Source organism: Ovis aries, chromosome 24 (genome assembly GCF_016772045.2).
Source record: "Ovis aries strain OAR_USU_Benz2616 breed Rambouillet chromosome 24, ARS-UI_Ramb_v3.0, whole genome shotgun sequence".
Taxonomy (NCBI): Eukaryota; Metazoa; Chordata; class Mammalia; order Artiodactyla; family Bovidae; genus Ovis; species Ovis aries.
The window spans coordinates 14,072,263-14,086,434 of NC_056077.1; the positions used below are offsets into that span (position 1 = coordinate 14,072,263).

General features: G+C 43.3%; 2 protein-coding genes across 10 annotated transcripts in view; one reads left to right on the top strand and one right to left on the bottom strand.

The window, feature by feature from the left end:
• BFAR (bifunctional apoptosis regulator) overlaps window positions 1-14,172 on the top strand; it is a 30,706-nt gene that overhangs the window by 12,528 nt on the left and 4,006 nt on the right. For 5 of the 9 annotated variants that reach the window (XM_060405997.1, XM_042240573.2, XM_060405998.1 and 2 more), the window contains 5 exons: window positions 421-757; window positions 2,283-2,487; window positions 3,166-3,335; window positions 5,242-5,386; window positions 13,252-13,425. In XM_060405997.1, coding sequence (XP_060261980.1) covers window positions 495-757; window positions 2,283-2,487; window positions 3,166-3,335; window positions 5,242-5,386; window positions 13,252-13,425 — 957 coding nt within the window. In that variant the 5' untranslated portion in view covers window positions 421-494. The remainder of the gene's footprint in view (window positions 1-420; window positions 758-2,282; window positions 2,488-3,165; window positions 3,336-5,241; window positions 5,387-13,251; window positions 13,426-14,172) is intronic. The other 4 variants (XM_060405999.1, XM_060406000.1, XM_027961597.3 and 1 more) reach the window with 2 other exon arrangements.
• On the bottom strand, window positions 6,329-13,064 carry LOC114110613 (peptidyl-prolyl cis-trans isomerase FKBP3-like). Its single transcript, XM_042240575.2, has one exon. The coding sequence runs from the start codon at window positions 7,346-7,348 to the stop codon at window positions 6,542-6,544; it is 807 nt and encodes a 268-aa protein (XP_042096509.1). The 5' UTR covers window positions 7,349-13,064; the 3' UTR covers window positions 6,329-6,541.

The window sequence follows — 14,172 nt, forward strand, 5'->3', positions numbered from 1 at the left end:
TCTGTTGTTTATATGAAGTGCATCTGTTATTGTCAACTCCAAACATTTTAGTGGGCCAAGAATCTGGTTTATTTAAAGTTATGTACATTGAAAGGATGTCACAGATTTCATTGAGAAAACTGAGGCCGGAGAAATTAAATCTTCCAAGGAAGTTAGCAGGGAAGGATCTAGAATTCTCCAGCCTCCCCCCGACTCAAACCCACTGAAGTTTCCTTTGCACCCTTTTGCTTTACCTAATTTTTGAAAGTGTGACAGTAAGTCGAAAAATTTAGTGATGTTTATGTGGTTTACAAAATGTAAATTTTTAGAAGCCAAGTTTGTCACATTTAAAAATCAGAGCTTTAATAGAATATCTGTCATCTCAAACACCTGCTAAATTATTTGACTTGTTTCTGTTGTTTGTCTCTCTTTTTCCCCTAGATTTAATGTCATCTTGCTTAGGTCTGCTGAGTCTGTAATTTTCTATGTCTATGGATTCCAGAATTTGCTAAGAGATGGAAGAGTCTCCGCAGAATGATGTGGATGCAGCAAGCCTTGAGAAAATGGGCCCGCTCGAGAGCGCCAGCCCTCAGATTTCCATTAATGAATTCTCCTGCCACTGCTGCTACGACATCCTGGTTAACCCCACCACCTTGAACTGTGGGCACAGCTTCTGCCGGCACTGCCTCGCTCTGTGGTGGGCCTCTTCGAAGAAAACAGAGTGTCCAGAATGCAGAGAAAAATGGGAAGGCTTCCCCAAAGTCAATATTCTCCTCAGGTAATGCTCACGTCCATATGGGTAGCTCACTGGGCTTGGACAGCGTGGTTTCTCTTAACAGGAGCAGCCACATCTGGAAAGGCCCGAGACGTGGAGCCCACTGCCTCGGGGGTCACTCTGGATCCGCTGGCATGTGAGTCAGGGGGCTCAAGGGCCTGCAAGTCCTGACTCCCTTCCTCACAGGTGGCCGTGATATGTCTATTATTTATTATAAATGAGGGAAAGGAAGAAACTGGTAACCAGACCATTTTCTGTAACTCTTGGTACATAATGCTTCTGACTGGTCTGTGCTCACTGAGAACACCCTAGAATAGAGAAAGTGGCCTAACTGCGTGATTCTGAATAACTAGTGTGATGCTGATTTTCATCTCTGACTAAACTCTGTCGCACTTGCCACATTCATAGAGCTTCTCATGCGTGGCGTCACACAGCAGGTAAGACTTTCAGATGGTGGATTTTTTCCTTTTTCTGTTCATAATGTTCATCCTGTTCCTGGGAGGTCTATGAGGCTAAAATCCTTTCTGTTGCCTTCTCTCTATCAACAGAGTACCAGGAAGGTTAAAACGTTAACCCAGCATTCTCTTTTTCACAGGAAGTGTATTTACAAACACGTTGCTCTGACCTGTCAGCCTTGGTTTATCTGCAGGTTAATCTTAAGTTGAAGAAGGGTTTTCTTGGGCGGGGCGGGGGGGGGGAGGTTCTCAATTTGTGTATAATTGAAGATAAAGAGCCCCCTATGGCATGGCCTGATGGTCTAACTTTTACAACTGAACTTCACCTTTTTTCTCTTTTTATGAATTAATTTTTGATAATCAGATCGTTGCTGATACAGACCCCTTCAACCCCGCCTCCCCCCATCTTACAGTTCTTCCTTTTTCTCAGAGTAGTTTCAGTTATGATAATTTATACATTTATGTGCCAATAGGAAATACAAATATTTTCTTATGTCAGTTGTGTACAGTCTGTGTTTCCGCAGTTTCCTATTTCATTCAAATAATATGTTTGAATTAAATTTATTTATCTTGATACCCAATGATATCCAGTAAACTTATTTTTAAAACAATGTATTGCTCCTCTGTAGAAATATGCTAAGTTTTGTTGAGCTGCTTCCCTAACAGTGGACATGTAGAAATTTTTGATTTGTTGTTGTTACCAATAGGGCCATAACCAACCTTCTTATCCATTCTTTCTGAATCCTGGTATATGTTTTTTTTGTATGTTTTTTGTATATGTATTTTTAAAAATATTTACTTTTGGCTACATTGGGTCTTCATTGGGACATGCGGGCTCACTAATTGTGGTGCATGGGCTTAGTGGCCCCATAGCTTATGGGATCTTAGTTCCCCGTCTCAAACTTACACCCCACCCCCCCACATTGGAAGGTAGATTCTTAACCACTGGATGAGCAGGGAAATCCTTGGTATATTATTAAATGTTGACATCAGTGTTATTTTGTCCTCTAAACATTTTAAGTGTATTTAGTTAAACAACTGTCTTTTTTTTTTTCTCTCTCTCTCCTTCATAGGGACGCCATTGAAAAATTATTTCCTGATGCCATTAGAATGCGATTTGAAGACATTCAGCAGAATAACGACATAGTCCAGAGTCTTGCAGCCTTTCAAAAGTTTGGGAATGATCAGACCCCTTCAGCTCCCCACACAGGCCGAGGGAACCAGCACAGGGGAGGGGGTTTCTACTCCGGAGTGCTCACAGCTTTAACTGGGGTGGCAGTAAGTGGATGTCCCACGGTTTTCACTGAAGTCAGTTCTGTTGAAATACTCCTAAGTGATCGCACATGGTAATTCACTGTGTAAGTTGAAACCTGGGATGTTGCCCATACAAGTATCTACAGAGTCCGGTATTCAGAGCCCAGTAACTGTTAATTTTGTCCCATTTCATCTTCACAGCCTATGCAATAGACACTGTCATTATTCCTGCTCTAGAGAGAAGGAAACTGGTGCAGAAAGGTGTCAGGGCTGGAACTGAGGCCATGTCTTGAGCACAGCACTTTACTAACTTCAAACCTTAGAGACTGTTTTTCTTTTTAAGTTCTATCCATGCCACGAAAATCTTATTGTTAACAAATTTTCCAATAGCAAAGGCACATGAGTCAGTCACACTGGCCAAATTGATGCGGTCGAGGGCGCAGTGCTCCCAGGTGCCTTGTAGTGAGTCCCATTTCTGTCTCTGTTCCCCGACAACGACCCGAAAATCAGCAGAGGTGAGCCCACCGAGGGTCGTGCTCCCCAGCTCCCTGTGGCAGTGGCATGGCCTGGCTTCAGTGTCGACAGACTTGGCATCGTTTCCTCCCAGCCCAGCGTCTTTCCTCCCCGGCCCGACACTCGTGTATTCGGAAGCTGGCATCTCTGATCTTTCCGTGCAGTAAGGTCCTTGTCGCTTTTCCCCAGGTGGTCCTGCTGGTGTACCACTGGAGCAGCAGGGAATCTGAGCGGCACCTCCTGGTCCACAAGGCTGTGGCCAGATGGACAGCGGAGGAAGTTGTGCTCTGGCTGGAGCAGCTAGGCCCTTGGGCCTCCCTCTACAGAGACAGGTTTTTATCTGAAAGAGTAAACGGAAGGTGAGGAGCAAACTCTGCTGCTGCGCCACTGACATTTCTGAAACAGTGTTTTTGAGATGCTGTCCGCACACCCTGAAACTCACCCATCTGAAGTGTATAATCCATGGTTCTTAATATATTTGCAGATATGTGCAGCCATGGCCACAGTCTGGCTTTAGAGCATTCTCATCACCCCCCAAAAGAAAGCTCCTGCTAAAGGCAGTCAGTCCTCATTTTCCCCTCTCTCAGCCCCCGGCAAGCACCATTCTACTTTCTGTCTCCTGGATTTGCCTGTTCAGAGTATTTCCGTTCTTCCTTCATTCGTTCTTCAGCTGATGGACATTTGGATTGATTCCATTTGGGGGCCGTTAGGAACACTGCTGCTGTGATCGCTTGTGTAAAGGTTTTTGTGTGGACTTGTATTTTCAATACTCAGTACTCTTGGAGCGGAATTGCTGGGTCATAAGGTAACTCTGTGTTTACCTTTTAGCAAACCGTTAAACTTTTCTAAAGCAGCCATACCATTTTATGTCACTGGTTGACATTTTAATTGTTTGTTGCTTCCCAATTGTAAGGGTAATGTGTTTGTTTATTTCAAAATAATAATGTGGAACTATAGGACATTAGAAATGAACTACTTTCATCATCCTGCTCTTGAGAAAAAAACTCAAGATTTTTTTCAGATTTTTTTCAATGTTTATACAGTTCTACACATAGAACTGTGGATATTTATTTAAATGAAAATATGATTGTTCTAAGCAGACCTGTGTTTATATGTATATATATACATATGTATATGTGTGTGTGTTTATATGTATATGCTAGAGTCTATTAATCAACCTCTATGAACACACATTTATGGTGTTTCCTTTTTTTTCTGCTCCAGACAGTACCAAACTGCATTGGTGCAAATGGAGGAACCCATTAGTTTGAGGAACTCACTCATTGCTGAGTGATGGGGCAGGCTGCTTCTGCCCATCAGCAAAGCTCCCTGCTCCTTCCTGAGCCCTGTCCATTTTTACTGGGTCCCTGCCTTCCTTGGGATCACATAGGAATGTACTTAGACCACCAGGCCACTGCTCTCTAACCCATTTGAATCAGACACGTGGTCCTCACTGCTAGGCTGTCTACCTGGGATCCCCAGATAACCTGCCTGGTGCCCCACCTCCCACCCTGCTCCGTTTTTCCCCTTGAACTGAACTTTCAACACTTGACTCTCTATTGAGGAAGCAAAATGCTCCCACTCTGCTTTTTGTAAAGAGTAGCACCACCTCGCACCTCACCCTGCTCCCTCCTGGAATTCTCTGCCTTGTTAATACAATGTACTTTGTATAACTATCTTCCTTCCAGAGGAGAGCTTCCTAAACTGGCATTGCTGAGTAAAGGAGAATAAACCTTAATGGGGTACTTTAATGAGGAGTCACTAGCGGTAAATTCACATTTTCTGATGAAGGGGAACAGATAATGTATCTGCTATCATCTTTAATCACTACCCCCAAACAGCTACTCTTATTATCATGACATTTCATTGGATTTCCTTCTAGTTGTTGTGTTTTTTTTTTCTACACACACATACACATATACTTTGAAAAATAGTAAGGTCAGAGTGCATAGCTGAAAGATCAAGGGTAGGAGCAAAGTGGTCCTCCTGAGTGTGCCTTGGGTGAGTCATTTTATTTGTCTAAGCCAGTTTTCTCACCCGCACAATGGACATGATACCACCTACCTTGCAGAATTGGTAGATGGGTCAGTGATAATATAGCAAAGCATCTTCAGAGAGTCCCTAGCAAATAGTGAGCTTTCACTTGTTTGCTGTTGGCCATATTACTTCATATATTAGGTGCCTTACCTCAAGCCCAAAGTGTGTATTTGTGTTGATAAGGTAGAGTTCTGACTGAAAAGCTTGCTTCCACCCCTATCCCCCCAGGTTGCTTTTAACTCTGACAGAGGAAGAATTTTCTAAGGCTCCGTATACCATAGAAAGCAGCAGCCACCGAAGAGCTATCCTCATGGAGCTGGAGCGAGTGAAAGCCCTGGGCGTGAAGCCCCCCCAGAACCTCTGGGAATATAAGGTGAACACTTTCTTAAATGGAAAAAGAAAAATACTGAGAACAAGATAACAGTTATCTGTCTGCCCACTGCTCGCAGACATGGCAGACACAGCTGAAGCCCCTGTCAAGCTGTGGATCCTTCCTGGGCCTGCTCTCCTGCTTGTGTTACGGGTGTGTCTCCACAGCACTAACATTCTAGATTTTGAACCTTAACCTAAGAGGCATGAAGTGAGCTGATGCTTCTGCAAGTAGCTTTTCTCTCTGGCCCCCATTTATCAGCATGACCATCTGTCCTCTCTCCCATTGATGGCCACTCTTTCTTAATCAGTGCTATACACAGGAATGGGATTACTGGGTCACAAGTAATGCACGTCATCAACTTTACTCGATTCTGATAAATTGTTCTTCACTGGGTACCTCGTTCTCTTTTACAGGGAGAATCTAGGGAGTACCGTACTATAAGAGGAACACTCTATTTTTTAATAGTCATAGAATATCTGGAATACACAGACCTGTACCCTAAACAAGATATCATGGAGAAAACTAAATACAAATAACCAATTAAGTTGATTGGGGGTGGGGGTAATGCTCACTGATAATTCTAGTACAAACTGAGACGACCCCCTGTGTTGTTCTCAACTCTGACATTGTCAAGGATGAGAACATTTCATAATAACACAAGCAAAGAGTCACTCATGTTTGCGGATCCTAAATTGGCGCCCTCTCTTTGGAGAGCAGTTTGTTACTAACTATTCAAATTTAAGCGGTACTTACTCTTTGATCTTCATCTCACTTCTTTGCATTGAGCGCACAGGCAGCATAGTGGTCTGATCAAGGAAGGACCCGGGAGCCTGACTCCTGGGCTCCTCGCCATTGATTCTTTTTTTTTTTTTTTTTTTTTTGACATTGAATACATTTTTATTGAGCCTTTTAGTTTACAACATGAGGTAAAAGGCAAATCAGTTCTCTTTAAGTGATATTTTACACAACTGTAGTAAAATATTTTAAAGTTCAAGGGTTTATAATGGATTACATTTCTTAAAAGTTGCGGGATCAAGTAAACATATTCTAACTTGAATTTTCCAGTTGACTCTTCGCTTAACAATAGTAACCAGCTCTAACTAGATACATGAGTTTCTTCACGGCCATGTTTTATTGTTGATGGTTTCTTCCATTTCAGTCAATATCCACTAATTCCACTTCAAAAATAAGTTTTGCATTTGGTGGAATTTTGGCATCAGGCTGTCCTTTCTTTCCATAAGCCCATTCTGGTTCAATCTCCAGTCGAGCCTTTTCTCCTTTACTCATAGTCAAGAGTGCTTCATCCCACCCTCTGATAACTTTGCCTATCCCAACCTTAAAACTTAAAGGCTTGGCATTTTTCTTCTTCTTTGAACTCGTTTGAATATTAGTATCAAAAACAGTCCCGTCTTGTAGTGTTCCTGTATACCAGCAGTGAACAACATCTCCCTTTTTGGGAAAGTTGGTTTTATCTCCTTTTTTAAGAACAGATTTTGTATATTTTGGTGGACCCTCATCCAGAGTCTCTTCAGACTTGGTTTCTTTGGGTTTATCTTCATTAAGCTTCACATTTTTCACCTGCTCAGACACTTTACTTATACTTTCAGTACCCTTGAAACGCTTACTTTCAAAAAGATGGTTATAGGCTGTAACCAAATGGTCCTTATTAGCTGTCTTGGCCACATTTTTAATGTTACCTAGTAATTTATGTTCTGCAAGAAACGAATCTGAACCGTGATCCTGCAGAAACTTGATAATGTCCTTCTTGGGCAGCTGCTCGCTGCGCAGCTGCTCCACGGTCCAGGCCCGCTGCGGAACGGCGGCCGCCATCTTCCCCCGCTGCCTCCGCTTTACTGAGCCGGCCCGCCTGGCTGCGGCATCGCCCCGCCCCAGGGGCGTGGCGCGAGTGCCCCTCGCCATTGATTCTTGAGGGGTGAAATAAGGTATGTGTTGCAGTGACATGGCTCCTGCAGGACACACTGGGAATGCCAGCACGACCCTGGGCCTCCTGGTCCCTTTTGCTTCTCAGCCAGTGACCTCAGAGAATCAGTGAGAGCTATACATTCGAGTCACAGAAACCACTGAACAAGATGTTGACGCCAGTATCACTGGCAGTCGCTCATGGAAAACAACCTCAGTGCCTATTGTTAGGAGCAAGTTGAGTAAATACAGCTCAGCCCCACTTGTAGCCATTACAAAGGCGGAGGTGACCTGGGGTGCGCTAACCAGAAAGGAGGCCCAAGTGCTATTGTTAACTGAAAACAAAAAGCACGTTAGAAAACCTACGTGTTTGTGTGGATCATAGATCTCTGGAAGGATACAAGGACTGCGAACAATGTTCTCACCTAGGGATTGCAATGTGGACGAAAGGCTGAACTGTATTTGTCATTCAATTCAATTCTGTGCCATTTGAAAAAGAAGATTGTGTTTATTATGTGCATGTATTACTTTTTTTTCCCCAAACTTTAAACTTTGTATTTTGTATTGGGGAATAGCCCATGAACAATGTTGCAGTGGTCTCAGATGAAGAGCAAAGGGACTCAGCCAGGCACAACACATGTATCCATCCTCCCCCCAACCCCCCTTCCATCTAGGCTGGCACATAGCATTGAGCAGACTTCCATGTGCCATACAGTAGGTCCTTGTTGGTTACCCATTTTGAATATAGCAGTGTGTGCCTGTATTACTTTAAAACTGAAAAACACTAGTTTCAAATTTTTTGAAGAATGGGGATAGGGGTCCTAAGATAAAAGATTTCTTGTTTTCTTTTCTTTTTTTTTTTTTTTTTTTACTGTTTCACTGTTGTTCATTTGTCTATTTTTTTTTTAATCTCTATTTCTCTTTTGTCATAAATTATTAGTTTTGTTAATGCAGTCAAACTCTGGACTTTTTATAGCCGATATTAGTCCTGTGGTGGATTTTAATATCTGACAGAACCTGTCTGGGTCCTGTGACCCTCTATTTAGAGTCTGTCAAAGTAGACTTAATATTAACTGGAGTGAATGGGATTGGGATTCTGGTCCTGGTATAAAAGGCAAGCAGAATCTTGTTCCTTCCGATCTCCGCAAGGGTGGTCATTTGATGTTGCGCGTATAGGCTTCCCAGTGGTGCTAGAAGAGCCTGCCTGCCAAAGCATGAGCTGTAGGAGACACAGGTTCCATCCCTGGGTGGGGAATATCCCCTGGAGGAGGGCATGGCAACCCACTCCAGTGTTCTTGCCTGGAGAATCCCATGGACAGACGAGCCTGGCGGGCTACAGTCCATGGGGGTCTCAAGGAGTCAGACACGACTGAGGTGACTTAGCCTGCACCACAGGCTGTGCGACAGACGCGGCTGAGGTGACTTAGCCCGCACCACAGGCTGTGTGACAGGACCCCCCTGACCTTGGAGTCCCAGTGCAGCTGCTCCTGAGCGCCACTGTTCTGGGCTGACTTGAGAGAGATGGCTTGCTCCCCTCTGCAGCCCTGCCATCATGATCCCCTCGCTGGGACTTTGGTTCATCCTTCTCATCTGACAGAGAGGAGCCCAGAGTTGGGATATTTTGGCCCAGCTGACCGCAGACCTACAAACATTAACCCGGCCATCGTCCCTTCTCTTGTCCTTACCACAATGTGGCTGCACACAGCCAGGCTCCGTTTCTGGGACCTGTGTTCCTTTAGAGACCACACACTCAAAAGAGCAGTTTTGCCCCCAAGGCCGTTGGTTCTGGAGGGGTGAAAAGCATTACGTATTGCAATGACTTGTGGCTCCAGAGGTCACAGTACATAAACAAATACACAGTATTTCTGTGGTATTAACATTTTCTGGGGCAGGGGCACGTTTATGAGAAAGTCTTTAAAAGAATCCTTAAGAGGTAATAATGCAAAAAAGATTGGGAAAAGCTGCTTTAAAGTGAAGAACTATTTCCACATTTCTATGTCTCACCTAAGTTACAATATAAAGGTGTATTTTTCAGAAGTTAGACTTGTTTTTGAACCTTTACTATGGAAAATTTCGAATACACACAAAGGCAAGATAATAGTACAAAACTACCATCCGCCCATAAGACAGTCAACTCTTGGCTATGTGTATTTCACAGTTATACCTATTCCTACTACTCCTGATTATCTTGAAAATCTGAGATAGTTCTATTTCAGAAGTAAATATTTCACTGAATCTCTAAAAATTAAAGACTTTTTAAAAAAAAAACTAAAATATCACAGTGTACACCCCAGAATGAATAATTCTCTGATGTTACAAACAATCTATTGGTATACACATAACGCACTTTTTTTTTTCCCCCCAGTTGACTTGTTCCAGCCAGGGTCCAAATAGAGTCCACATTTGGTTGTCATATCTTTTTTTGTTTTAATTGAGGAAAAGTGATTTACAATATTAGTTTCAGGTGTACAGCATAGTGATTCAGTATTTTTGGAGATTATACCCCACTTAAAGTTATTAAAATATCAGCTACATTGCCTGTTCTATACAATATGTTCTTGGGCCGACTTATTTTATATGGAGTACTTTGTACCTCTTAATCTCCTACCCCTATCTTGCCCCTCCCCACTTCTTTGTCCCCTTTGGTAACCACTTGTTTCTCCAAACCTGTGCGTTGGTTTCTGTTTTCTTATAGTCATTTGTTTATTTTTTAGATTCCACATATAAGTCAAAATATATGTATTTGTTTCCTACATCTGACTTAATTTCACTAAGCATAATGCTCCCAGGTCCATCCAAGTTGTTGCAAATGGCAAAACTTCATTCCTACGGAAGAGCAGTATTCCGTTCCATATATATTCTATCATTATCATCATCTTTACCCATTCATCTGTTGATGGATACTTAGGCTGTTTCTGTAGGTTAGCAAGCATAAATAATGCTATTACGAGCATTGGCTGTCTGCTTCTTTCTGAATTAATGTTTTTTTTCTTCAGATATATTCCAGGGAGTGCAATTGCTAGATCGTATGGAAGGACTATTTTTAGATTTTTGAGGAACCTCCGTACTGTTTTCCACAGTGGCTGCAGCAATATAAATTCCCACCAACAATGTACAAGGGTCCCCTTGTCTCCACACCCTCTCCAACATTTGTTATCTGTGGTCTTTTTGATGATGGTTTTTCTGACAGGTTGATGTGATATCTCATTGTGATTTTGATTTCCACTTCTCTGATAATTAGCGATGCTGATGTGGCTTTTCACAGGCATGTTGGCCATCTCTATCTCCTTTGGAAAAATGTCTATTCGGGTCTTCTGGCTTTTTTTTTTTTAATTGGAGGATAATTGCTTTACAATGTTGGGTTAGTTTCCGCCATACATCATCATGAATCAGCCATAGGTATACAAATGTCCCCTCCCTCTTGAACCTCCCTCCCATCTCCAACCCCATCCCTCCCCTGTAGGTTGTCACAGAGGCCCCAGCTTGAGCTCCCTGCATCACACAGCCAATTCCCACTGGCTGTCTTATTTTACACATGGTAATGTGTATGTTTTGATGTTACTCTTCCAATTTGTCCCTCTCTCTCCTTCCCCCACTGTGTCCACAAGTCTCTTCTCTGTGTCTGCATCCCCGTTGCTGCCCTGCAAATAGGCTCATCAGTACCATCTTTCTAGATTCAATATATATGTGTTAATGAATGGTACTTGTTTTTCTCTTTCTGACTTACTTCACTCTGTGTAATAGGCTCTGGGTATCTGTATTTTTTTGAATTATTGTTGCATGAGGGCTGAGTAATATTGTACATTCGTGCCACAGCCTTTATCCATTCATCCGGCAATAGACGTTTAGGTCACTGCCGTATTCTGACTATTGTCAATAGTGCTGTAGTGAACATTGGGGCACGTCTCTTTCAGTTACGGTTTCCTCAGGGTATATGCCCAGTAGTGGGATTGCTGGGTCATATAGTAGTTTTATTCCTAGTTTTGTAAGGACTCTTCATACTCTGTTCCACAGTGGCTGTATCAGTTTATATTCCCACCAAAGTGCAAGAGGGTTTCCTTTTCCCCACACCCTCTCCACTCTTTACTGTTTGTAGATTTTTTGATGATGGCCATTCTGACGTGTGAGGTGATAGTTTTAATTTGCTTTTCTCTAATAATGAGCAGTGTTGAGCATCTTTTCATGTGTATATCAGCCATCTGTATGTCTTCTTTGGAGAAATGTCTGTTTAGATCTTCTTCTGACTTTTTGATTGGGTTTGGTTTTCTGGTATTGAACTGCATATTGGGTTGTTTGGTGGTTATGTCAAAGATGCAAGAGACATGGGTTCGATCCCTGGGTGGGAAGATCCCCTGGAGAAGGAAATGGCCAACCCACTCCAGTATTCTTGCCTGGAAAGTTCCATGGACACAGGAGCCTGGCGGGTTACAATCCATGGGGTTGCAAAGAGTCAGACATGACTGAGCACACGTGCACGCACACACACACACACACATCTCTTATGTCTCTTTCGGTCTATAGATTCTGCCTCCCTCTTTTCATTACCCTGCACTTAATTGTTGTAGAAACCAGATCATTTTCTCCTGTGGTTTCTGACATCTTGAACTTTGGCACTTGTCTCTGTGGTGTCACCTAACAGGTCCTTTTGTCCCCTGCATATCTTATAATCTAGTAGACTAGAGGCTAACTTTGGTTTAGATTTGGTGGGATGGCAAGGCTGCTTCATAGATGTGGTATTTTTTCCATCAGGAGGCTCATAACGTGCCACAGTCATTGATTGTTTAAATCTCTGAGTTCATTAAGGGTTGCCAAATGGTGGTATCATAACTCTCTCGTTTCTTTTTCACTTGTTGGCTGAAACACATCTTTAAATGGGAGGTTTCTTCTAACACCATTTTGATTATTCTAAGTACTGTTTATAGGGTTCCCCAGGTGGCTCAGTGGTAAAGAATCCATCTGCAATGCAGAAGATAGAGGTTCAATCCCTGGATTGGAAAAATTCCCTTGGAGAAGGAAATAGCAACCCACTCCAGTATTCTTGTCTGGGAAATCCCAGGGACAGATGAGCTTGGCAGGCTACTCTCCATGGAATTCCAAAAAAGTAGGACAAGACTGAGCGACTGAGCATGCGTGCGTGTGCGCGTGCAAACACACACACACACACACAAATATGTATTGATGTCTCTTGTGAGCCAGGTGATCTTTTAGAAGAAGATCTCAGCTATGAACCAGTCAGGGCCTGCTTTCAACAGTGCTGACTTTTTTCACCTAATGTTTTAACGTGAGCATTATCCAAAGCTCCTCGTTTGCATTCCTCAATGGCTGTATGAATTCTGGGCTAATTATCTACTGTAACTTCAGGACAGAAGTCACAGATTTCACTTTTTCTCTGTTATATACAGTGCAACACAAAATATTTTGTGCATAAGACCTGTAGTTCAGGTTATTTTTATTAAGTGGTGCCCACTATTTGGGGCTTCCCAGGTGGCTCAGCGGTAAAGAATCCACCTGCCAATGCAGAAGACACAGGTTCGATCCCTAGATCAGAAAGGTACCCTGGAGGAGGAAGTGGCAACCCACTCTAGTATTCTTGCTGAGATAGTCCCATGAACGGAGAAACCTGACGGACTACTGTCCATGGGGTTGCAAAGAATCAGACCGGACTGAGCACACCCACCCACTCACTCATTTACTTTCCTGAAAGGTTGTGTTCTTCTAACTGTGCCTAGGACCTTGCTTCTCATCCTCCTGCCTCTCCCCAACCGTGGAGAGAGGCTGGATCTTTATATAATGTGGCCCATCAGATGAATTTCTAGGCCTCCTCTTCTCATTCATTCATTCATTCATTGTTAGCACAAACCACATGGCAGAGGGCGTGAGACTGCAGAAGGAGCGTGAGTTGGGAGAATGGAGCCAGGGTTGTAATGAATACTTGTGCTCTGCAGGCCGTGAACCCTGGGAGGTCCCTGTTCCTGCTGTATGCCCTCAAGAGCTCCCCGCGCCTTGGTCTGCTGTACCTCTACCTGTTTGACTACACCGACACCTTCCTGCCCTTCATTCACACCATCTGTCCTCTTCAAGAAGACGGCTCCAGGGAGGACATCATATCCAAGCTCCTGGTGGGTCTGCAGAGGGCCTTGAGGGACGTCACGCCACCATTGCCCATCATGGAATAGATTTGGATATGTGGCTAGCAGGGAGGAGCAAATAGCACAAGTCTTCACTGGAATCTTGCAAGGAGAGCCCTCACAAAGAAAATAGAGCAGGAACTTCTCCACTCCTAGAAGCCTGTTTTGTTTCCTGCATTGCATAACCAGAGGGGTTACCCTTTAGACTTGAGATATTTCGAGGGGGAAAAAAAAAAACAGTATTGCTTCTGTTATAAAATAAGGTAGCATATTTCCAGATTGCCTGAGCGTTTGATTTATGGGCCCTCCAGCTTGGTAATGGATCTTGGTAATCTCTTAACGGGATCTTCTAAATTGGTTTAGTATATGTCCTGTGGGCCTCAGAACAGGAAGCCACCATCCTGCTCGCGGATGGCAGTCCTCCTGTTAGCTGACCACCAGGCCTTTGGCAGGGCTGGTTACCCACCACGGCTCTCTTGTATTTCTCCAGAATAGTTGATCGCATTGACTCAGATTGATTCTCTGTGTCACTGGAGGGTAATGCCCTTTACGTTGGTACTTTTGGGGACAGTCCTTCTGATCTGTTTATATCAAAAGTCACAAGGGTATAGGAATCATTGTGTATGATATTGAAACAGAATTCCCAAATCTCCAAGACCTTTTTTTAAACTCTTGGATCAAGTGCCTGCCTAAGTGACTTTAGCCTTGATGTTGCTTTAAGCCGGCTCGTTAGCCCCT